Source organism: Clytia hemisphaerica, unplaced genomic scaffold, assembly GCF_902728285.1.
Source record: "Clytia hemisphaerica strain Z4C2 unplaced genomic scaffold, Clytia hemisphaerica genome assembly, whole genome shotgun sequence".
Classification (NCBI taxonomy): Eukaryota; Metazoa; Cnidaria; class Hydrozoa; order Leptothecata; family Clytiidae; genus Clytia; species Clytia hemisphaerica.
This window is the reverse complement of record NW_027103890.1, coordinates 886,151-905,407: the sequence shown is the minus strand read 5'-3', so window position 1 is coordinate 905,407 and position 19,257 is coordinate 886,151. Positions and strand designations below refer to the sequence as shown.

At 36.0% G+C, this 19,257-nt stretch overlaps 3 protein-coding genes across 3 annotated transcripts; all 3 read right to left on the bottom strand.

The window, feature by feature from the left end:
- Positions 1 to 1,577: 1,577 nt before the first annotated feature.
- Positions 1,578 to 6,100, bottom strand: LOC136808606 (uncharacterized). Its single transcript, XM_067065144.1, has 7 exons — positions 6,026 to 6,100; positions 5,509 to 5,649; positions 4,539 to 4,721; positions 3,939 to 4,121; positions 3,335 to 3,508; positions 2,413 to 2,611; positions 1,578 to 1,717 (listed from the first exon to the last, which is right to left on the bottom strand). The coding sequence occupies exons 2-7, from the start codon at positions 5,647 to 5,649 to the stop codon at positions 1,662 to 1,664; spliced, it is 936 nt and encodes a 311-aa protein (XP_066921245.1). The 5' UTR covers positions 6,026 to 6,100; the 3' UTR covers positions 1,578 to 1,661.
- Positions 6,101 to 6,181: 81 nt separating this feature from the next.
- Positions 6,182 to 8,177, bottom strand: LOC136808605 (uncharacterized). Its single transcript, XM_067065143.1, has 2 exons — positions 7,897 to 8,177; positions 6,182 to 7,566 (listed from the first exon to the last, which is right to left on the bottom strand). The coding sequence occupies exons 1-2, from the start codon at positions 8,088 to 8,090 to the stop codon at positions 6,603 to 6,605; spliced, it is 1,158 nt and encodes a 385-aa protein (XP_066921244.1). The 5' UTR covers positions 8,091 to 8,177; the 3' UTR covers positions 6,182 to 6,602.
- Positions 8,178 to 14,489: 6,312 nt separating this feature from the next.
- LOC136808604 (discoidin domain-containing receptor tyrosine kinase B-like) lies at positions 14,490 to 17,983 on the bottom strand. Its single transcript, XM_067065142.1, has 5 exons — positions 17,838 to 17,983; positions 16,767 to 17,101; positions 16,263 to 16,419; positions 15,450 to 16,103; positions 14,490 to 15,211 (listed from the first exon to the last, which is right to left on the bottom strand). Exons 1-5 carry the CDS (start codon positions 17,908 to 17,910, stop codon positions 14,874 to 14,876), a joined length of 1,557 nt encoding a protein of 518 aa, XP_066921243.1. The 5' UTR covers positions 17,911 to 17,983; the 3' UTR covers positions 14,490 to 14,873.
- Between the last annotated feature and the right edge of the window lie 1,274 nt (positions 17,984 to 19,257).

The window sequence follows — 19,257 nt, the reverse complement described above, 5'->3', positions numbered from 1 at the left end:
GATGGGAGGAGACTGACGGGCCTGTAATTATCCTTGTCATGTTTGTTGTTTTTCTTATGGACTGGAATTATATCAGCAAGCTTCAAGCTGTCAGGAAAGTTTTGAGATTGAAGAGAGTTATTGAAGCATGATGTCAAAGTTGGAGCACAAACAAATTTGGCTAACTTTATGATTTTAGTAGGAATGCTACCACTGACTGACTTGGATTCATTCAGATGATTTAAGGCTTTAAGCATATCTGAATTTGTTTGATTTTGTTTGAATTTGTTTTGATCAAGCTTCATAAAGAATTTCCCGTTCAAAAAAGTTAGTAAAGGGCATCCAAACCAATCTCCAAAACTTGGTCCACCCTAAACAAACATTAGCCTTACAGTGTAGGCCATTAAGTATTTAACTGTCCCAAGTTGATGTCCAATTTTAGCCGAAGTTCTTGTACACCCCTGTGTCACAGACCCGCTGGGGCCTCAGCCCCAATGGAAAATTTGGCAAAAATTTCATCCCCAGTGGGAAAAATACCCTAGAATTTCAGCTCCACTGAGAAATTGTCTGATTTCATCCCCATTCATAATTCATTTAGAAATTGCACTCTAAAACCAACCCCATAGGATAGAACCTTGGAACAATAGAATTGTTATCCCTATATTGTCCGTTTTGAGATTTCAATCGAAATTTTCACCGGGGCTTTGGGACAGGGGTGTCTTTGTCAGTTTTTGGTAGCTTAATGATGTTTATTGACCGGGTAAAACACTCAGTAAAGCATTTGACTCAAAATCCGGCTGTGGGTTCAATCCCTAGTCACTGCCAACTCAGGGAATGAGTAGCTTAGCTTGAATACTCTGATCTTGGTAGTAAGTTACTTTGATCTCTGTGTGAAACGCTTCACATCGGCATTCGATCTCCAAGTTCTAGCGCAAATAGAAAAGAGGATAGACTCCCTCACTACTCGATCCACCGATCCGCCATCAGATGAACATACTTACTTAGAATGATGCTTCAGTAAGAATTCAAACTCTAACCCGTAACAGCTAGCAGGGGCATGGCTTACTTTCAAGAACGCCGAGGGCCATAGGTTTAATTATCTACCAGTGTTTATCTTTAGTATATTGCTTACCATGTGAATTTAAATTTTTCTTTTATAATAATTATACAAAGTTTTTCAAGCCTTCGGACGTACTCAGCTTTTTGAGTCATAAGCCTAAAAATGTTCTTAAAGTGTTCATATTTTTAACCATATTGTGAATAATTTGTGCAATTTCCTAGTTTCCTAAATGTTTTCGGGCGTCGATGTCTTTTGTTATTTAGTTTGAAACTATATAAGAACATAAGGCTTCGATGCTTGTTCTTATAAAAAAACCTTTTATATGTCCTTTGGAATGTTTTCGATTTTTAAAAACACATGTTTATTTGCCTCACATCCTTTGAAACTTAAGAATTTCTAGAAATTTCCTATAATATTAAAAAGATTGTTCGGGAAAAAAATTTAAGAACGTTACAATAATACTTCGTCAAAAATTTCTACTTACTTCCCTTAACTAAATATACGCCATAAAAAATCAAAAAATAGATAACATTTACACTCATGATTATAATCAAACTCCAGCGACTCCAGAAGTCTGATTCTCGTAGTCGTTAGCATATATTCCAGAATATGGTGCAACAGCTCAAAATCGTTTTTCTAAATAGTTGTCAACCCAATCCAAGAATTGAAGAAAATGTTCTGAAAAAAACAAGAGGAAAAGATTCATAAATGTTTTTAGCAGATTTTCCGTGTTTCATCGAACCTCCTATTCATGATATTCATGATGTAATCTTTCATACAAAAGCACACAAAATAATCTGGAACTAGTGGCAAAATTTGCCACTAGTCTTTTGTTATTTTGCCACTAGTTCCGGGTTATCTCGGGTGCTTCCGTATAAAAGATTACGTCATGAATATCATGAATACAATTCTAAGCATCTTGTTTCAAACCAAGGAGAATGTTAGTTTCAAAAGTCCTTTTCTCGTTGAAGTTCCCACTAGCAAAAAGATCTTCAAGCTTATTTACAGTACGGAATGGAATGATAATAACCCTACAACCACAAACACGAAAATGGATCAAAATAAGCTCCTAACTGTCGATGGATTGTAGGGCTTTAGAAGCAAGGTTAAAACAGTTGCTATGTTGGTTGATGGTATGAAAGATACTTTAAGAACTTTAAGCATCTTCACAAGTGTGTGATGTATTATTTTAGACCTTACGCCATACTCACAACTTGAACTTATGATGTAATTTCTTCAATCTTCCGTAATATTGATTCACTCTTCAAACATTATGTAAACTTAGAGGAATTTGTCATTTCTTAGGTCTTAAGTGAAGTTTTACCGTGAAATAGGACATAATTAATTATAGTTAGAAATATTCTACAACCTACCCTCATCCATTTCGTTGATACTCCGTTTGCCCAACTTTGAAGCGACGCCTAACCAACGTTCCATGATATATTTGGTGGCTGCTTGGTACAAAGATGTGATCTGTGTCACTCCGTTGGCAAATGTGGTTCTTAAGAAGTCGACAACTTTCGTAAACGAGGTTCCAAACTTACCACAAAGGAAAGATAGCTTGGAACAAGCCTAATGACGAAAATTATTAAGAAAATAGCAGGTTACGCCAAGGAACAATTCTATTGATTCCTTCTTTTGTTTCCCAAAGTTTTATTTTTTTTCCAGAATAAAAGATGTGCATCACGTGGGAGACTAAATTCCGTTTGGGCCTTCTTATAAGATCTGATAAGAACCCCGAAATTCTAAACCTGTTTCCCTCCCATATTTTGACCCGAATCTTTCCGTCATCTGGAAAACTGAGTAACCCCCTAGCTGGCAGTCCGATTGACACGATAATCTCCAACACTCCAAAAAGGAATTAGACGAAAAAGGACGAAGTTTTATAGATGGAATCAGGTGGAATGTGAAGTCGATTATATGTGTGAAGTTTGGTTTTAGGGCGTTACAGTCCTCTCAACTGCCTTTGCCCAAGATGGAATGTGAAGTTGATTATATAAACGATATGAACTTATCTTAGAAAGATCATATTAAACTGTGGTTTGACCTTTTTAATGATAAAATAATTGGCAACATAAGGAGTTTCTAGTTTTGTTTGCAATTGATGTTGCAGAGTGCTCAATGAAACCAGAGCCAAGTAAGTAAGTAAGTAAGCAGTTTCTATAAAGATTTTGTGGTCTTATTTTCATTAACTCTGACCTTTTCCAAGGTGTCTTTTGATTGACAGGGAAATTGTAAGGGTTAGTTTCCCATCAAAATCAGTTTTAACTTTATTAAAGTATCGATCCCTCTTACCAAAGACGAGAGAACATCATCGCAACTCAGTTCATTGGTCAAATAATCAATGGCATCTTTCAAGAAATCTTGTGCATTTTGTAAGCCTTTGCTATATGCATCGATAATTGCTCTGTGAACTTCCATTGCACTTGCGTGAATCTTTGTAGCAAAATTCCTGATCTTGTCACAAGTCTAAGATCCAAGAATAAGAGAAAAAGACAAAAACATATATCAATAGCCAGAAGTTATAAAGTAAAAATACATTCATTCCAATGCTGATGGCGAATCTCTTGTTTTAAAATGATGACAGCAGTCTTTTGTACAGCTGAAAAACCCAATAATGCTTTTTCTGGGATGAAATTTTATTTTAATTTTCTGATGCACAGCTGACTTTCGCAAATTCCAACTCGAACAGGAATAATTCGTTCAAATTAAATCAAAGAGAGATTCGAATTGTTAAAAGAATTTTAGGAGGTGTTTCATCTTGACGGGAAATTTCGAATAATATGGGACGAATCGAAAAATAGAAGTTCGAATCAGCGGGAAGCCTTGGTATTAAGACGTTCTTTTATCATTAGGATGATATTAAGTGAGACTTCTAAGTTGAATGAATCAAATTTACCTGCTTATCAATTAACTGTTCACAAGATAAGTTATTGATTTTCATCAGCATAATTTCAATGGTTTTTTGATAAAGTGCTTTTCCTTGAGTGATTCCATCTGTAATAGCTTCCTCAATATCTCTGGTTAGGTTGGCAATCGAGACATGGAAACGCTTGGCAACGGAGATCAGCTTTGTGCATTGCTATCAATTGATGGTGAAGATTTAAGATTTACTTAAGGCGGCTTTGATACAAGGTTTGTCTAGTGGTCAATTATGGATTTTGATTGTAAAACTCGCAACCTCACAATGAGTCGAGTGCAACTTGAAAAAAGTCGAGTCCATAAATCGCAAAAAGTCTAGTTTACGAGATGCAAAATTTCCAATATTTTGTTTCTTTTACTTTCCAAATGTTTTTTTCGAATTCGAGAGAAATTCATCAGTCTGTTCAATTCAGTTCTTTAGTCCTATTAAACTGGTCTGTGTATTATATACCTATTGTCAGCTTTTTTATTTTTACTGATGGATTTAATGTTTTCTGGCGTCCATTAGTAACGTAAATAAAGCCTTGAGTAGATGAGGTTCCAGTCCCTGAAAACCGACCACAAATAGCTAACTTACGTCGTTCGAAAGTACGTTTTGACATTTGAAATTTTTGGCTTGGTTGACCAAGTAATCCTTGACGAAGATGATGATATCTTGAGTTTTGGTGATATGTTTTTGAAGTGCCATTCGAACGGCTTCGTTGACATTCTCAACTTTCTCATTGAAGAGGACGGCTATTTGTCGAAGTTTTGTACAAGTCTATGAGAAATTGTTTCGAAAGATATTGGAAAATTACAGTTTCTTTAACTCGAACATTTATAATTCAAATGATTCCTTTTTCAAGCAATTTCTCTAATCTCTTCATCTCACCCATCTTACTCCATAACTCGAAAATTCCAGAACTTGAAACAAATTTGTGTTCCCCGTGCAAGTTATGGAGATTCCACTCTACAAGTATCTTAGTAATTCTAAAAGAGGCCCCCAATAAGCGATTCGTCACCGTGACAATTTTCTTCGCTCGCCACAATCTAGGCTTCTGCTCATCCTCTAGCGAAAAAAGTTTCTTATAGGATGTATATCTATAGAGGTCTGCGATGCGATTCAGACTAGCCACAATCACGAAGAAATTTTTTTCATCACTTCGTAAGAAAAAATAGTCCAATTTTTCACACTGAAACCTAGATAACTCCCCAACCACACCATTACGCACCAAGGATGGGCCTTCTACACACTCCTTATAAATTGAGATCCTATTATTCATTCTCTTCTCCATCAGGAAGAGCTTGCCAGTTAGCCACACCCCTATTAGCTACCGAGACGCTAAAAATCACTTTTGTAGCTCTAAATTACTAAAGATGTAAAGTACTGGAGTCGGAGAGAACCATTACTGCAAAATTGTGAATTCTAGGCCAACTTAGAAATCTGGAACCGTACCTATCATGAAACACATTGGGAACGAGCAGAAAACACAGTTGTCCTTACAAAAACAATTTCGTATTTCCAATGGAAAGATTATATTTTCTATAGCATAAAAATAACAACTCACTTGGGGTTGCAGGACATCTTCACACGTTTTTGTGTTTGACGTTGTAGATCCATTTTGTTGCAGTGGAGTGCAACTTGTTTGGTGTAAGATTGCAGTGCAAGTACACAATAGTAAAATGAAGCTATAACTTTGCTGGAACATCTAAAAAACACAAACTTTCCAGTCCTAACAAATCTATTGTAGGCGTTTTTACATACAGTAAAGGAAATCGGGTGTAGCACTTTAATGCTAATTTCTATAGCTTCTTGCTGGAAATTACGGTCTCAAAACCCATCCCCCCTGAACACAGGGAGGGGAGGACGCTATGCACTACGGTAAAGGAATAAAATTTCCAAAAATTATTTTTACAATGGAAGAATTTTTGGCTGATACTTTTTTCTTTTTGATTAGGACGCTCCACAGGGTGAATAAGGGGTGTATTTTTGTGACAAGAAACTTCAAAATATGGAACATAACTCAATCAAAATTTGGAGATTATCAAAGGGATACTATCAAAAAAGTAAAAGATAAAGGTTACCTTTATTGTTTGAAGAGAAATGCCTGCCTGTACTGTAGAATTCGTGAATTTTCAATTTAGTGAATTTTTAGATTAATATCCAAACATCATCTTTTGAATATGAGAACTCTTCGACTTCAGTATTTGAACAGACGGATGAGAGACACCTCCTCAAAGTAAATAGTTTACTTTCAAATATTTTAAACAGAAAGTGTATAAATAGAAAGTTACATTTTTTACAAAACATTTCCCAATTTTCACTGGCACCATTTCATCTAATTACAATCAATCAAATATACGTCATACATCAATATTTGATCCGTCTTTGACCAAAATATCATTGAATTTATGAATGTTTTGTTATTTCATTTGTCTATATCCCGAATGACAAAAGACAACGGTTTACGAATATTTTCATCGTCCTCGGGTCCAAACTGTCCTAATCGCTTCAGTCACTCTCCCATTTTCAAAAGTGCTTGCTTCTACGTCTAATTCACCACAGTCAAGCGAACGAGTCAAAGAAAGAAAAAAGCAAATCAAAGTAATCAAAACTTTTTCTATTCTCATTTCAATGGTCGATCACCATCACCTGTACATATCAATCACTTTCATCATTTTTGCCAGAGTCTTCCAAAGGCACCATAACAGTAACCTCTTTATTGGAATCATGCTTAGAATGTTTCTTAGCCATTTTGGCCATTTCATCTGCACGTTTCATGGCGTCTGGCATGGGCAAAAAACCGCGCCCGTCATTAAAATCAACGCCCTGTATAAAACTCGCTGATAAACCAGTAATAAAAGAGACATCATCTCCAGATTTGACACCAATGATTTGAGAATCTTGAATATTCTTTCCGTTAAAAATAAGCTCTCTTTTGCCTGATTCTGTAGTATTATCAATCTTAGAGGGTAGTGTAACTGGTACTTTAAGTTTATAAACAAGCATGGGACTTGCTTTAGCTGGCTTGTATTCTTCTTTCGAAGTTAAGACAAACGGTTCACGATTTAGCCTTCGAAACTCAGCCAGCTCGTCATGTTCGCATGGTAATGAGGCTAGTGCAGGTGCTACCAATTTAGCATGATTTAACGATATCGGGTTAACGCCGAAGAATCCACCAGCTTTTCGAAGATCGGCTGGTAAACGGTTATCAATTCGGTACAAAAATGTTGATTGCTTTTGCTCTGGTAGATTCGTCTGGTTGCCAATGGTTTCGTCAATTAGACGGGTGTTTATGTTTTCTAGCCTAGAAGCACGAACACAACTTCTCTTTAGGTTTAAATCACAAACACCAACAGCTGTCTCTTGGAGGGAACAAAATTTATGGTTATTGGTGATTTTTGAATTCCCATTCAAATGTTTTTCATCTGCAAGGAAGGCTTTTTCATCATCGGTGAGATAATATGATGATAAAAGGTCTTTCATTTCATGGGCTGTGATTTCGGGTAGATTGTTTTGTTCTTCATTACTTGATGTGAGATTGTTGAGACAGCCAGAAAGAAGGCGTTTTAAGCTTTGGTGTGTCTCCTCCACTCCATTATCGCAATAGTAGGATGCATGGGATCTGGAAAAGAGAAGAAATAATGTCATTCAGTTAAATATTCAATAATCAATTATTTTCAAAAACTATACAGTGGGTTGTCTATAACTCGATCCTCTGTAGCTTTATTCTTCCCTTAACTAAAGAAAATTCGTTCTTCCTACAGTTATAAAATACCCTAAAACCAGTCTTTATGAATCTATTTGTATCCCCCGTTTTTGCTCGAGTTAGTGAGACTTTATACTGTATACAGTTTACGCCCACTAATTCGATGTTCTACTATTCGATACGTTTCATTATTCGATGAAAATCAAATTATAGAGACTTGACACTGAATATTATAATTGCTTTTACCTCCGTTTGCAATATAGACCACGTGCACATGGGTTCAATTCATTACATTGATCACCGAACTGTCCGACAACGTGGCACATTGGACCATCCTTCTCTGGATCACATGGTCGAAACCCCAAGGCTGCACTTTCGGTCGTCCGGCAAATAGATAGAAGTATTAACGAAATAACAATTATGAATTGGGAAATCACCATGATTTTAACTGTTTTATCACATTTCAAAGATAAAAGTTTTGAAAAGCTTTTTTTATTTCTTCGACTAGTTGTTCTTCGAAATTTAATTTTTAAATATTTTTTTCATTCAAACAAACATGTTTTTAAAATTTCTTTTTGATTTGGTTAATGCTGAATGTGTGCATTGTTTCTTTTTGTTTGTTGTATGAATATACAAGGCCCCTCTAGTGGTTTGCGTGAATGCGTGAAAATCAAAAAAAATTGCGTGAATGAGTGAACTTGGGGAACAAAATTTGCGTGATTGCGTGAATTGTGAATTGCAGGCCCACTATGGGGGGGGGGGCTCAAACAGGGAATGATAGGGTGGGCAATGAGATGAGCAGAGAAAGAAGTTCTATAATACCATAGTTAAAACCCTTTTGTCTATCGCAACATAAACTAAACGCCGGCTATTCGTTTACGGAACAAAAACTAGGACATTGCCGGACGATCGCCCCTGGACGTTTGAACCCTCCCCCCTATCAAAAAAATATATAATAATTAATAATCTTGCACGTTTTTTCACTTTTTGGATATTTCTCTTTGTAAATCTATTCACTGATTTTACAATAAATAATTTTAGAATAATCTAACTTGCACTTCGCCCATTTACAATTCGCCCCAAATCACGCCATCACGCAAAAAAAATTTCTCCATCACGCATCACGAAAATCGCTAAAATTTGTCATCACGTAAAAAATAGCGAAAAATAGCCCAAATCACGCATTACGCCTCAAATTTTTGCTCTATACCGCATCACGCCAAAATCTTGATCACGCCATCACGCCAAAATAAATCTTTAATCACGCCATCACGCAAGAAAAAAGTCCCAAACACGCCATCACGCAAACCGCTGGGGGGCCTCTTATAACACAAAGTGCAACCTCGTGCCCGTGTATCCCAGGCTTTATTTACACTACTGATGGACCCGGGGGGGGGGGGGGCACTCAAGGTAAATGACCTACCAGACGTTGGGCCCTTAAGGGTAGGTTTTTCATAGTTCAGAGTGCACTGTAAGGGTAGGAAATTACAAAACTGCACTGAACTGCACTGTAAGGGTAGGAAATTGTAATAAAAGGCCAATTTTTTGGTAAAATTGGCACAAAATTGGTCAATTTTGGAGGAAAAATTCCACATTTTCTTGGAAAATTGCAAAAATTTTCGCCCTTACGGGAGAGAAATTTTGAAAAAGTGCACTGTAAGGGTATGATTTTTCATGGAAATTCACTGCACTGTAAGGGTCCGATTTTAGAAGCCAAATTGTGGGCCGAACGTATGGTCGTTTTCAGATCGAGTGCCCCCCCCCCCTGGGTGATGGACGCCACAGAATATTATCTAGCGCCATATAGTTAAAGCATAAAAAAGCTGATGATGCGCAGGGAGCGAGGTTGCACAAAGTGTTATATTCCACTTAGACATTATGAAGAAGCTATCAAAGTCTAAATACACAGCCCCAAAGGGAAAGGAAAATTATTGTACCCAGGCCCAGGGAATTTCTATCCGCTTTACAACGGGAATCGCCAGGAGTTTTGGAAACCAAGGTTACTTGCATTTGGTACGGTTTTAATGTTTAATCGAGGTGTGGTAGTAATTTCAGAATTAAAAAAATAGCTTCAAATAGTCAAAATCGGTCAAAATCAGAGAAAACTAAGTCCCAAAATCAGAAAAAAAAGAGTCAGAGAAGGACGAAATTGGCGATGATATATGAATATTGAAACTTCTCGCTTTCTCATTAACTCTGTTGTGGAGCATGACTACTTAGCGCCATAAATGGTAGCTTTAGTTGTGAGATAATTTCAAAAATGAGGTCGATCACCACTGACCACACTGCAGTACTGCATAATGGACATTAATTTGTTTTTGACAAAGATGAAGAAGGAAGAGAAAACCATCATGAAGAAACCTGCTAGAGATCTTAAACTGGATATTGTAAGTATTGTTTGTATTTTATTCATTTGTAGAAGTAGAATTAAGAGTCCCAGGGCGGTAGACCCGAGAAAACATTATACTGTGAAGTCTTGCATCAGTGGAGGGAAACTTGCATAGCCATTAAATGACTTACCAATCAAAACAGCAAAATTTCAAAACAAATGAATTATGCAGCTCCGCTCACAGTTCTACTCTCAGCTTGGTAAAATCTGTGTGTTTCCACTTCAAGATATTTTATGCGCAAGTCAAGTCATCAATGGGCAGTTCCAGAAAAAAACTATTACCCCCTGTGGACGACAGGGTTTTTTGGATTTTTTTTTCACTTGAATATCCTGAGAAATTTGAAAAAGGTTTCAGAAAATCCAGGATTTTTCCTCATTATTTAGTCATGTATTGGAAAATCCAAAAAATTTGCTCTATTTTCTTGCCAAGTATTGAAAAATCCAAGATTTTTCCATAAAAAATCTTGAATGTTACTGAAATCATGAAGTTTTTCAAAAGTAAATTGTTACGGAAAATCCATGTTGTCTACAGAGGGGCAACAGACTATAACTTGAACTGCCCAAGGATATGCACAAAATCAACAAAAGAAACCATGAAATCAACAAAAGAAACATTCGATCCTCGTTTTGCATCACCAATAAAAGACCGTGGTTTCTGCCTACTTTTTCAGCCCCCCCTTAAAATGTAATTTTGCCCTTAATGAAAACTCCCTCCTTAAATCGAACAAAAATTACCAGTACCCCTTGTTAGAATGCCCCCCAAAAAAAATAAAAAAAGGGAGTCCCCCCTCAGATTTTTATCTTTAGAGTTTGACAATAACAAAGTACAATGATTGGCTTGATATCAATGCCATCAACATTATATTAGGCATATAATGATATCCAACTAAATAAACTTCAATTAAAAGAAATCATAAATTGGAAATAAACTGGATCCTTTAATCAAATGATACAAATAAAACCAAACGAAAGATTCAGTATCTGGTATAACAGTTGTGTTTTGCTCATATCTTAGGCTTTGTAAATTATCTTCATTATTAGATTTGAACTGGGAATGTCACCTGATTGTAGTCCTAGTTTAAGTTAGGTCAAGCAAGAGGTCTTCCAAAGTAGAGAATTTAGGCAGTAAAACACAAGTAAGATTTCATGCTTATGACATTGATTTTGGATATGACAGAACTTGTAAAAATAAGTCTCTGCTGCAAATGTCAAAGATCATTGATGTCGAGCAACTATTTCAAGAGAATCTTTCTATCTTTCAGCAAACAATAGAGAGAGGGAAGAGAGGGTAAAGATTCATTGGCCCTGGCGGGCCATTTTGAGTGGAGGGGCCAAGATTTTGGAAAAAAAATGTCGGCCACCATGGTTGGGCAACGAAGAAAATTTTTCACTTTTTACACCCTCAAAACACCTTAAAACATTATCTAATTGGGGAGAATAATAGTTTTTATGGTTTGATTTGGTCTGTTAAAAGTTGTTCTTATGTGTATAAGTTTCAATATAAAGCATGGTCTGCAAAAAAGTGGGCATGAGATTGTGAGCACAAAAATGGGAAAGAATAGATTATTAGATAAAGAAAATTATTATCAATAAAACCAAAGACATAACATCTGAAATTCAATCAACAATTTTCAAATTTTAGTATCCCCCTTTTTTCTTGTTTTGATTGATTCTTGCAGCCCTTGATAAAGAATCCCCCCTTTTTTTAAAGGTAATTTTTTTGCTCCCCCCTTTTTTATTTCCCCCCTTCCTTATTCTTGGGGATTTCCCAAAGTCAAGATTAAGTTGGCGGGTTTCATGAGTTTTGAGCCCCTCTTAATGCACTGTATGGATGTGCTTTTAATAAAAATAAGATATGAAATCGAACTACACTGTAAGGGTCAGAAACGTTCAGTAAAATGCATATTAAGGGAACCATTTCCCAGGTTTAATGGAAACTCAAGTTAAAAAGTATTCACGTTATCACTTAGACATATTAGACTTCCAGTTCAAGCTCGAGTTAGAAAGAGTTAAGGATATTTTTAATGATATACAAAGGTGTGTCTCCTTTGCTGACAGCAAAAGAAACAAAAGAAATTTCAATGTTGTTCTTTCTATGTGAAAAAATTCTGTGTAAGCAAATAGTAAACGTTGCGTTGAATGATGTCCATTAAATGTATTTTTCTTATTTCAACAGATCAACCTTCAGAAGTTAATGCACGTGACTCGCATTAGTACACAAGGTGCTAAACATAATTCTTACCGTCAAAGTTGGACATTATCATACACGTTGGAATATTCTGATGATTATGAAGTGTGGCATGAATATGAAACACAAAATATCGATGGCTCTTCATCAATGGTATGAAATAGTTGTTTGTTTATTTTATTTGAATTTTTTATTTTAGGTTTTGAATGTGAAGCTGTTATAGGCTGTTAGCATACAGGTTACAAAGTCATTACTTTTTTTACAAGATAATCAAAGTATCTACTATTTTAGTATTTCGACCCTACAAATGGTATTGTTTTTATTGTCAATGCAACGATTTGGTTCCATCCTTCGACTTACTAAATGATCAAAGGTATTTCCTCTCTCCGTTTGATGTTTTAGATTTTACCATGAAATTGAGATGGAACAACCATAGCGTCCAACATTGTCGACCTTCGTGCACAATACATTCGTCTGACACCAAAATCGTTCAAAGGAACATACATGTGCCTGAGAAGTTTTGGTTGTCCCTCAGGGGCCTCAGGTAAACTCACTTTTCCTGTATTAACAAAACCACGAAAATCAACCATTTTAAAAAGATAAGAATTTGATTTGGACCAAAATTTAGCAAAAGCAGACCAGAGAATGATTCGAATAATGCGGTTGGCATCCTCACTGCAAGATATTGTACTTATTTTGCTATTTCTGACTTAAAAACATAAGATAACCAGGAATACCCAGAAATCCATCTATAGATAACCAAGATTTGAATTCAAGTAATTCTTTTTTACTGCAATGATGATGAAACGCAATGAATGAGAAACCCTGGAGATTGTTAAGAGATGGAGAAACAGCTGTTTGAAATAATGGAAATGTTATTCATCATATTCATAGTGTGCAGAGGGGTCTGAACCCCCCCCCCCCCATTTTTATTGTATCCCCCCTATTTAAAAAATATTTTGAACCCGCGCTACTTACAGCAGCAGTCCACCAGTCATTCAAAACCAAAAATATTGAAATTTGAATTAAAAATCATATGAAAAAATAGTTTAACATGACACCTGATGGCACTGCAGGCGAAAATTTTGTTATCTACGGTTGTTTTTAGTTGTTTCACACCAAATATCTAAATCAATATAAAATATAGATATTTTGACCAAAGGTTGTCACTCCCTATTTTCCTTGACCCCTTCCCCCCTAAAATCTCAAATCCCCCACTTTATTCGGAAAATCTCCTCCTATCCCACCTTTAAAGCACTTTTGGAAAAGTTGAACCCCCCCTTAAAAAAAGGGGGTTCATTATGCGTATACCATGTCTTTCCCCTTTATGGAAGTTTGTTTCGAGTGGATATTGATACCATCGGGATTTCTTCGAATAAGATTCCGTTCACTATGAGCGAAATAAAAGTGATACAAGGACAATAAAGAAATATTTTCTCGAAATCATTAGTTGCTTCTAAGCGAAGAAGTTATTTAGAAGTGATTGAACTTTTTAAGTTTTCTATGAAATTATTCGTATGATATTTTTTGACTAAAATTCTACTTTTTCTTATCATATTTACAAAGCAAGTATTATGTACCACAGACAGTTTATGCCACTTTTTCATAAAGAAAGTCTACATAGTGAGTCAACAGCCCGGCACCAGACACTGTCACCGTGTTGATAAGAGAGAGAGGAATTCTCAATTTAAATGATTTCAGAAAAAATCACAATATCCCAACTATATAGGCTTCAATTTCTGTTGTGACAAAGAGGCCCACCCAAGCAAATGTTATTTTTGATTTTGAAAATAAACAAAAGCAGTCACCTAGAGATGTGGCAGAAACTCCCTCGTAAAAAACTATCAAATAAAATATTAAATGAACCACAATGGTGAATACAAGGAATCAAGTGTTTTAAAAGCTTTTGATTACCAAAGTACGAAGTATGAAAATAACTATAGATATTTCAAGTATATGACACTCTTGGTAAAGTAGCGAATGACTCATCTTTGGTCAAATTTGCGCTTTAAAAAAGAGTCTCATCTTAGCAAGGAACATAGGTACTTGTACTTGTTCTTTTGCAAAGCGAAAACGAAATTGTTTGTTAGAATCTTCAAAATTATCCTTACTTTTAAAAAGGAGAGAATGTAGAAAGAACAAACTTATGAGAAGACGATAAAAAAAAAACGCGTCAATATTATAAACTAAATCATAAACAAAAAAGGGATAAAAATTTGTCTTTTTCGCAAGTTGTAAGTACTTCTGTTTTTGTTTTTTTTTAAATGCCATCCATACACAAACAGCTCTGTTAAACCATGTCAGCATAATTAGACTAATTCACTTGAGACTGGTTTCCACACGTTATCAGAAGAAAAGAGAGCATACTTTAAGTGAATGGACTTCAGTGTTCATGATAAGTATTAATTTTGTATGTTTGACCCAAAGCCAATAAACTCCATTCTATGAGAAAACTTCCACATTGTACAATGTATTCAATGTCCAGGGGACAAAGTTCCTACGTCAGTTGTCCAAATAAGACATAAAAGAATGAAGAGTCTCTTCCTGAGTAATTTCAGCCTCCATGACTAACTTTGACGAGACATGGCTTAAAACAGCTCTCTAAAACTACTCCATACTTTTCTACTGTCAGCAGATTTAAACACCTCAGCTCATCATAATTTTAGTGTTGTATCCGCCCTGGTGCATGGCGGGTGGTTGAAAATACATCCCATTCTGTGGTATAAGGGCGGTATTTTGGGGCGTTTTCATCGGTTGGGGATGATAAGCTGGCATATAACGTTCATCACCGCCCGCTAATAAGGATAAATTATCTTGCTTATGATTGTTCTGAATGTGAGCAGGTTGTGATGTGTTACATCGCTCGTGTTTTTTGTTTTTCTTTTTGTTGTACGATTTAAAGATAATAACACCGACAATGATGGCGAGTACGATGGTCACCAAAGCGATTGTTAAGATAATCGGGAAACTCAATCCTTTGGAATCTAAAATAAATTGAACAGAGAAAAAGTATATTGAGCCATAAAATTATGTAGATGGTAAGGCAGTTGCACTGATCTCTTTTTGATGCCTAAACTATCTTTAAATTTAGAATCTGCCATCTATGATCGAAGTTGTTTAAAATTCGGTACCCTAATAGTACCACTATTCAGTACTCAATGTGGGTGCTGCTTTTTGCTTAACAGTAGTTTCTGACAAAAATGGCAAATCAATAAACTTTACCTTTATCTTTTGTGCTTTTCTCCGGTTCTCCTCTTGGAGTCACTATTTCTGGTGCAAACGTGAAAAAAGGTTGATTTCCGCCATCTTTGTCGTCCGTATTCTTATCACCTCTGTCCGTATTATCCGTAGTGCGGTCCGGGATGACTGGTTTTGGTGGATAAGTATCCGTCATGAAAACAACTTCACTAATCAATAACCAGTCGCCATCTTTAGTAAATCTTAATCTCAAATGTTTGGCTACTACTTCGCCTAGATTACAAACTACCGGGTATGCATCGATTTTTTGTCGTTGAGCGTCGTCTGTACTGTATCGTTTGACGTTTGAGAATGATTTGCCGTCACTGCTAATGGCAACGTCGAGATGTTGGAATACTTTGATATCGTTTCCGTTGTTGTTAACGTGTATCATGACTTGTTTGATGACTTTCTTTTCAGAGAAATGGAATGTGATTTCAGGATTTTGAGTATTGTAGGCAACCCAGGGTGAACCTGAACTTCCTAGCAAACTATTCTTCTCTCCGTAAACGGCATCTGTGAGTTTTCCGAGTCCGTCAGAAACGAATTTGTTTGTTTTGAGTCCGTCGTACGTCGAGTCTTCCATGACGACGCCGTTCTTTTGAGAGCCGAAAGGTCCAGAATACGATTCAAGTGCGGCTGAAAAAAACAACAACAAAAACTTATGTGATTTATTTCAATTGAATCTCAGTTGGGAATGAAATCACATTCAGATTATTTTCTCACCGAGAACGAAATTTGGCTGGGGCGGGTGTCTCACCGGGTCTGTGACACAGGGGTGTATTAATATTAACTTACATAATTGATGGCTCCATTTGCATCCATAAATTTCAAGTCGTGTGCAATAGATAGCAAACTCCTCGCCACGTGGATAAATGCGTAAACGCCGCGCTATGACTGGTCGTATAAAGTAATTGTGCGCCGTGTTATCATTATCTTTGTTGGCTGGGAATTCCTAAATAAAAATTGTAATTTCTAATCAACTGTTTGGAATCTACGTAAAGATGAGCAAGTCGAGAACTGTCTATCTAGGTATTTCAGTAAAAAATCAGTCCGCAGGAACCTCTAGAATCTAAAGTTCCGCAAGACTTTAAAAAGAGGTCAATTCTATATTCCTTAGAATGGTCGATAGTGAATTCGTTATGTTAAACACAACTTTCTACTGCAATATCAAATTTTTATACCAAAATCTGAGGGAGAATCGCGAAAATAATTACCGTAACTTCTTGATGTAGTGAAATGTTAGTTTTACCCTGTGTACTTGTTGTATTTTGAGTTATATTTTTTCCGGTGTAAACTAACCTTCCATGTGCCAGACTCGTTGTACATTCTAAATTGTGAATCCCCGTCTCGTTGATAAAGTAATTGAAATTTTTCAATATATTCTTTATATTTAGTTCTCCCTTGCGTTGCAATGCCCGTCACTTTGGTATCCTTCAATAAATCAATCTGTATGTATTGGTCCAAATTCTCTTCGATTCCATCAGAACACCACGCGCCCGCGGGCGTTTTGGAATTTAGACGGGCGTTAGTTGGGTCATAGTGTCTTGAGGGTTGGTCTTTGTATAGCCAATGCGAGGCGGTTATTTGGGCGTCTTTAATGACGCCGCTTTCCATGCCGAGTGCGGTGTTACATTCTAAAATTTGAAAATTTCCATTTAGTTTAGAGGTTTTGTTAGTCAGTCTATGAAATAATAGATACCCCTTTTGAAGCCCCTTGCAGTTAGTCACACTAGGAAATCAAGCTTTCAGAAAAAACAACATCAGTCATCTACAGGATGTATTTGCAACAACAAGGATGAGAGTTACCTGAATCAAGTTCAAGTTCCCAAGACAATTAATTAAAACTTGAAAACTTAAAAGAGACAAAATCACCGATTGCGAACGTGCAGCCAGCCAGAATATGTACCAACCAAATTTTGTCATTCAATTCCCGAAGCAGTGCTTCAATTTTTAAGGCCTTGTTTATACGCTAAAGTAAAAGTAATTCCTCACATGTAAATGGGCCTGTGTTTGAGGTCCGGCAAAATTTCCGGAAAATAGCCTATCCGGCGGTGCGCGGATCTAGGTGGGTTCCGTCTCCTCTGTAGATTTTTTTCTTTGGGAAGTTGATCTTCAAATTAGTTTTCAAGGTTGGCTTGGCTCAAATTTTTTAATCTATGGCTCAAATTTTAGGCAATTTCTCATAGTTTTTAAAAATGTTAATTTCATTAAAAAGCGCCGGGTTATTTTTTCATGAATCCCTTTAGAAGTTTTGCGGCGCATCTTTTGCTTGCAAATTTAGTAAATGATATAGCACTTTCGCAGCATTAATCTTTGAATTTCATTGATTACAAAGAAGAAATTACAAATAAAATGAATCTTTCTTTCTACCTGTAGAAATGACACCCTTCAATGACGTCACATGCCAAAGTGCACCAATGACCAGGTATGCGTATGTCCACATTGTTTTGAAGTGTTCTTCACACCGTTGTTTGGCCAAGTTTTTTTTCTTTTCAGTTTTCTTTTCGGTTTTCTATACCTTTAAATTGAAAGTAAAGATATCTCAATGTTTTAAGCCAGAGATAAAGAGCAGAAGAAAAGCGTCCTCCTTTTCAGATGAACTTACACGTTTTTTTTTATAGGAACAAACTATATAAGAACACAAGGCTTCGCTGGCTAAAACTTTAGGAACAAGTTAAGAACATTTTAAGGCTTTGTGGACACAAAAACACCCTATTTCTTAGGAAAATAGTCAAAAATATTCACAAAATGGTCACAATAAAAACATGTTAAGAATATTTTAGGCTTAAAACTCAAAAAGTTAAGAATATCCCAAGGCTTAAAAAATTCTGGATGTTCTTTTTAAGATAAATGTGTATAGAAGCATACATCCACCTCCAGCATTTTACTTTTACCGCAGAACGTCTTACTTACTTAATAAGGCTATAAATGCCTCATTTTGATATGACAAACGAAAGTCAACAAAAAAGGCAGGCCGAAAGGGTCATAAAAGAATACCCCCAAACAAGATTTAGCACGTTATAGTAAGATTAACGATGTGCTATCAATTTTATATTTCAAGAACTGTCATAAAGTACTAAAAATGAGATTTCATTTGTCATTGTTTAGAGTTGTGTAGCCTTTTAATTGTTCTGTTTGCCGGGTTTCACGCTGTTTTTAAATCCCTTTTAACAGTTAGAAGAAAGTATTGTCTGTTAAGCTATGTGTTGACTGAAATCTTTCAAATTAACAAATTTTCTCTACCCCTTTTTTGATTTATTTATTAAAAATCTTTGTTCCTCCCTGTTTCATTGGCAGGGTCTTAAGGGTCTGTAATTTTGTATCTTTCACCCGAAACTCGCTAAAGCAGACACGAGACGCTAGTTTTTTTTACGATACCAACTAACGACCCCTTTCAAAGAATGGTCTAGAGAAACTCCTGAAACCAAAAAGTGAAGGTTCGTTAGTTTGTTCTTGAAGAAGAAAAATATTAAAAATGATAATCAACAGTTGGAAATATATTTTTGAGTTAACGAATTTTATTCGGAAAAATTCGCCATTGAAGATTAAAAACCAAAATAGTTTCGGTTCAGATTACAGAAAGATTCGAGCTCACTCCAGTACAGATTATCAAATTATCGTCAGCTCAGTTTTTGATGAGGCTAAATTTTTCTCACCGGACCCCTCCCCAAACATGTTTCGTCTCAACCAGCATTTTATAAGTCACACTCCCATACAAAAGAACTAAGTACATATCACGCGAAGTTAAAATGGAAAATAAACCAGTAGTGGCAACACATTGTGATCTGCG

Excerpts from the sequence above, each read along its gene's own strand:
- LOC136808606 (XM_067065144.1), bottom strand. The coding sequence starts at position 5,649 with ATGTTCCAGCAAAGTTATAGCTTCATTTTACTATTGTGTACTTGCACT. Across the intron at positions 4,722-5,508 it reads AAGATGTCCTGCAACCCCAA|ACTTGTACAAAACTTCGACA; the intron begins GTGAGTTGTTAT and ends AATTTCTCATAG. Across the intron at positions 1,718-2,412 it reads TATCAACGAAATGGATGAGG|AACATTTTCTTCAATTCTTG; the intron begins GTAGGTTGTAGA and ends TGTTTTTTTCAG.
- LOC136808605 (XM_067065143.1), bottom strand. The coding sequence starts at position 8,090 with ATGGTGATTTCCCAATTCATAATTGTTATTTCGTTAATACTTCTATCT. Across the intron at positions 7,567-7,896 it reads GGTCTATATTGCAAACGGAG|ATCCCATGCATCCTACTATT; the intron begins GTAAAAGCAATT and ends TCTCTTTTCCAG.
- LOC136808604 (XM_067065142.1), bottom strand. The coding sequence starts at position 17,910 with ATGTGGACATACGCATACCTGGTCATTGGTGCACTTTGGCATGTGACG. Across the intron at positions 16,420-16,766 it reads ACGAGTCTGGCACATGGAAG|GAATTCCCAGCCAACAAAGA; the intron begins GTTAGTTTACAC and ends ATTTTTATTTAG. Across the intron at positions 15,212-15,449 it reads GAAAAGCACAAAAGATAAAG|ATTCCAAAGGATTGAGTTTC; the intron begins GTAAAGTTTATT and ends AATTTATTTTAG.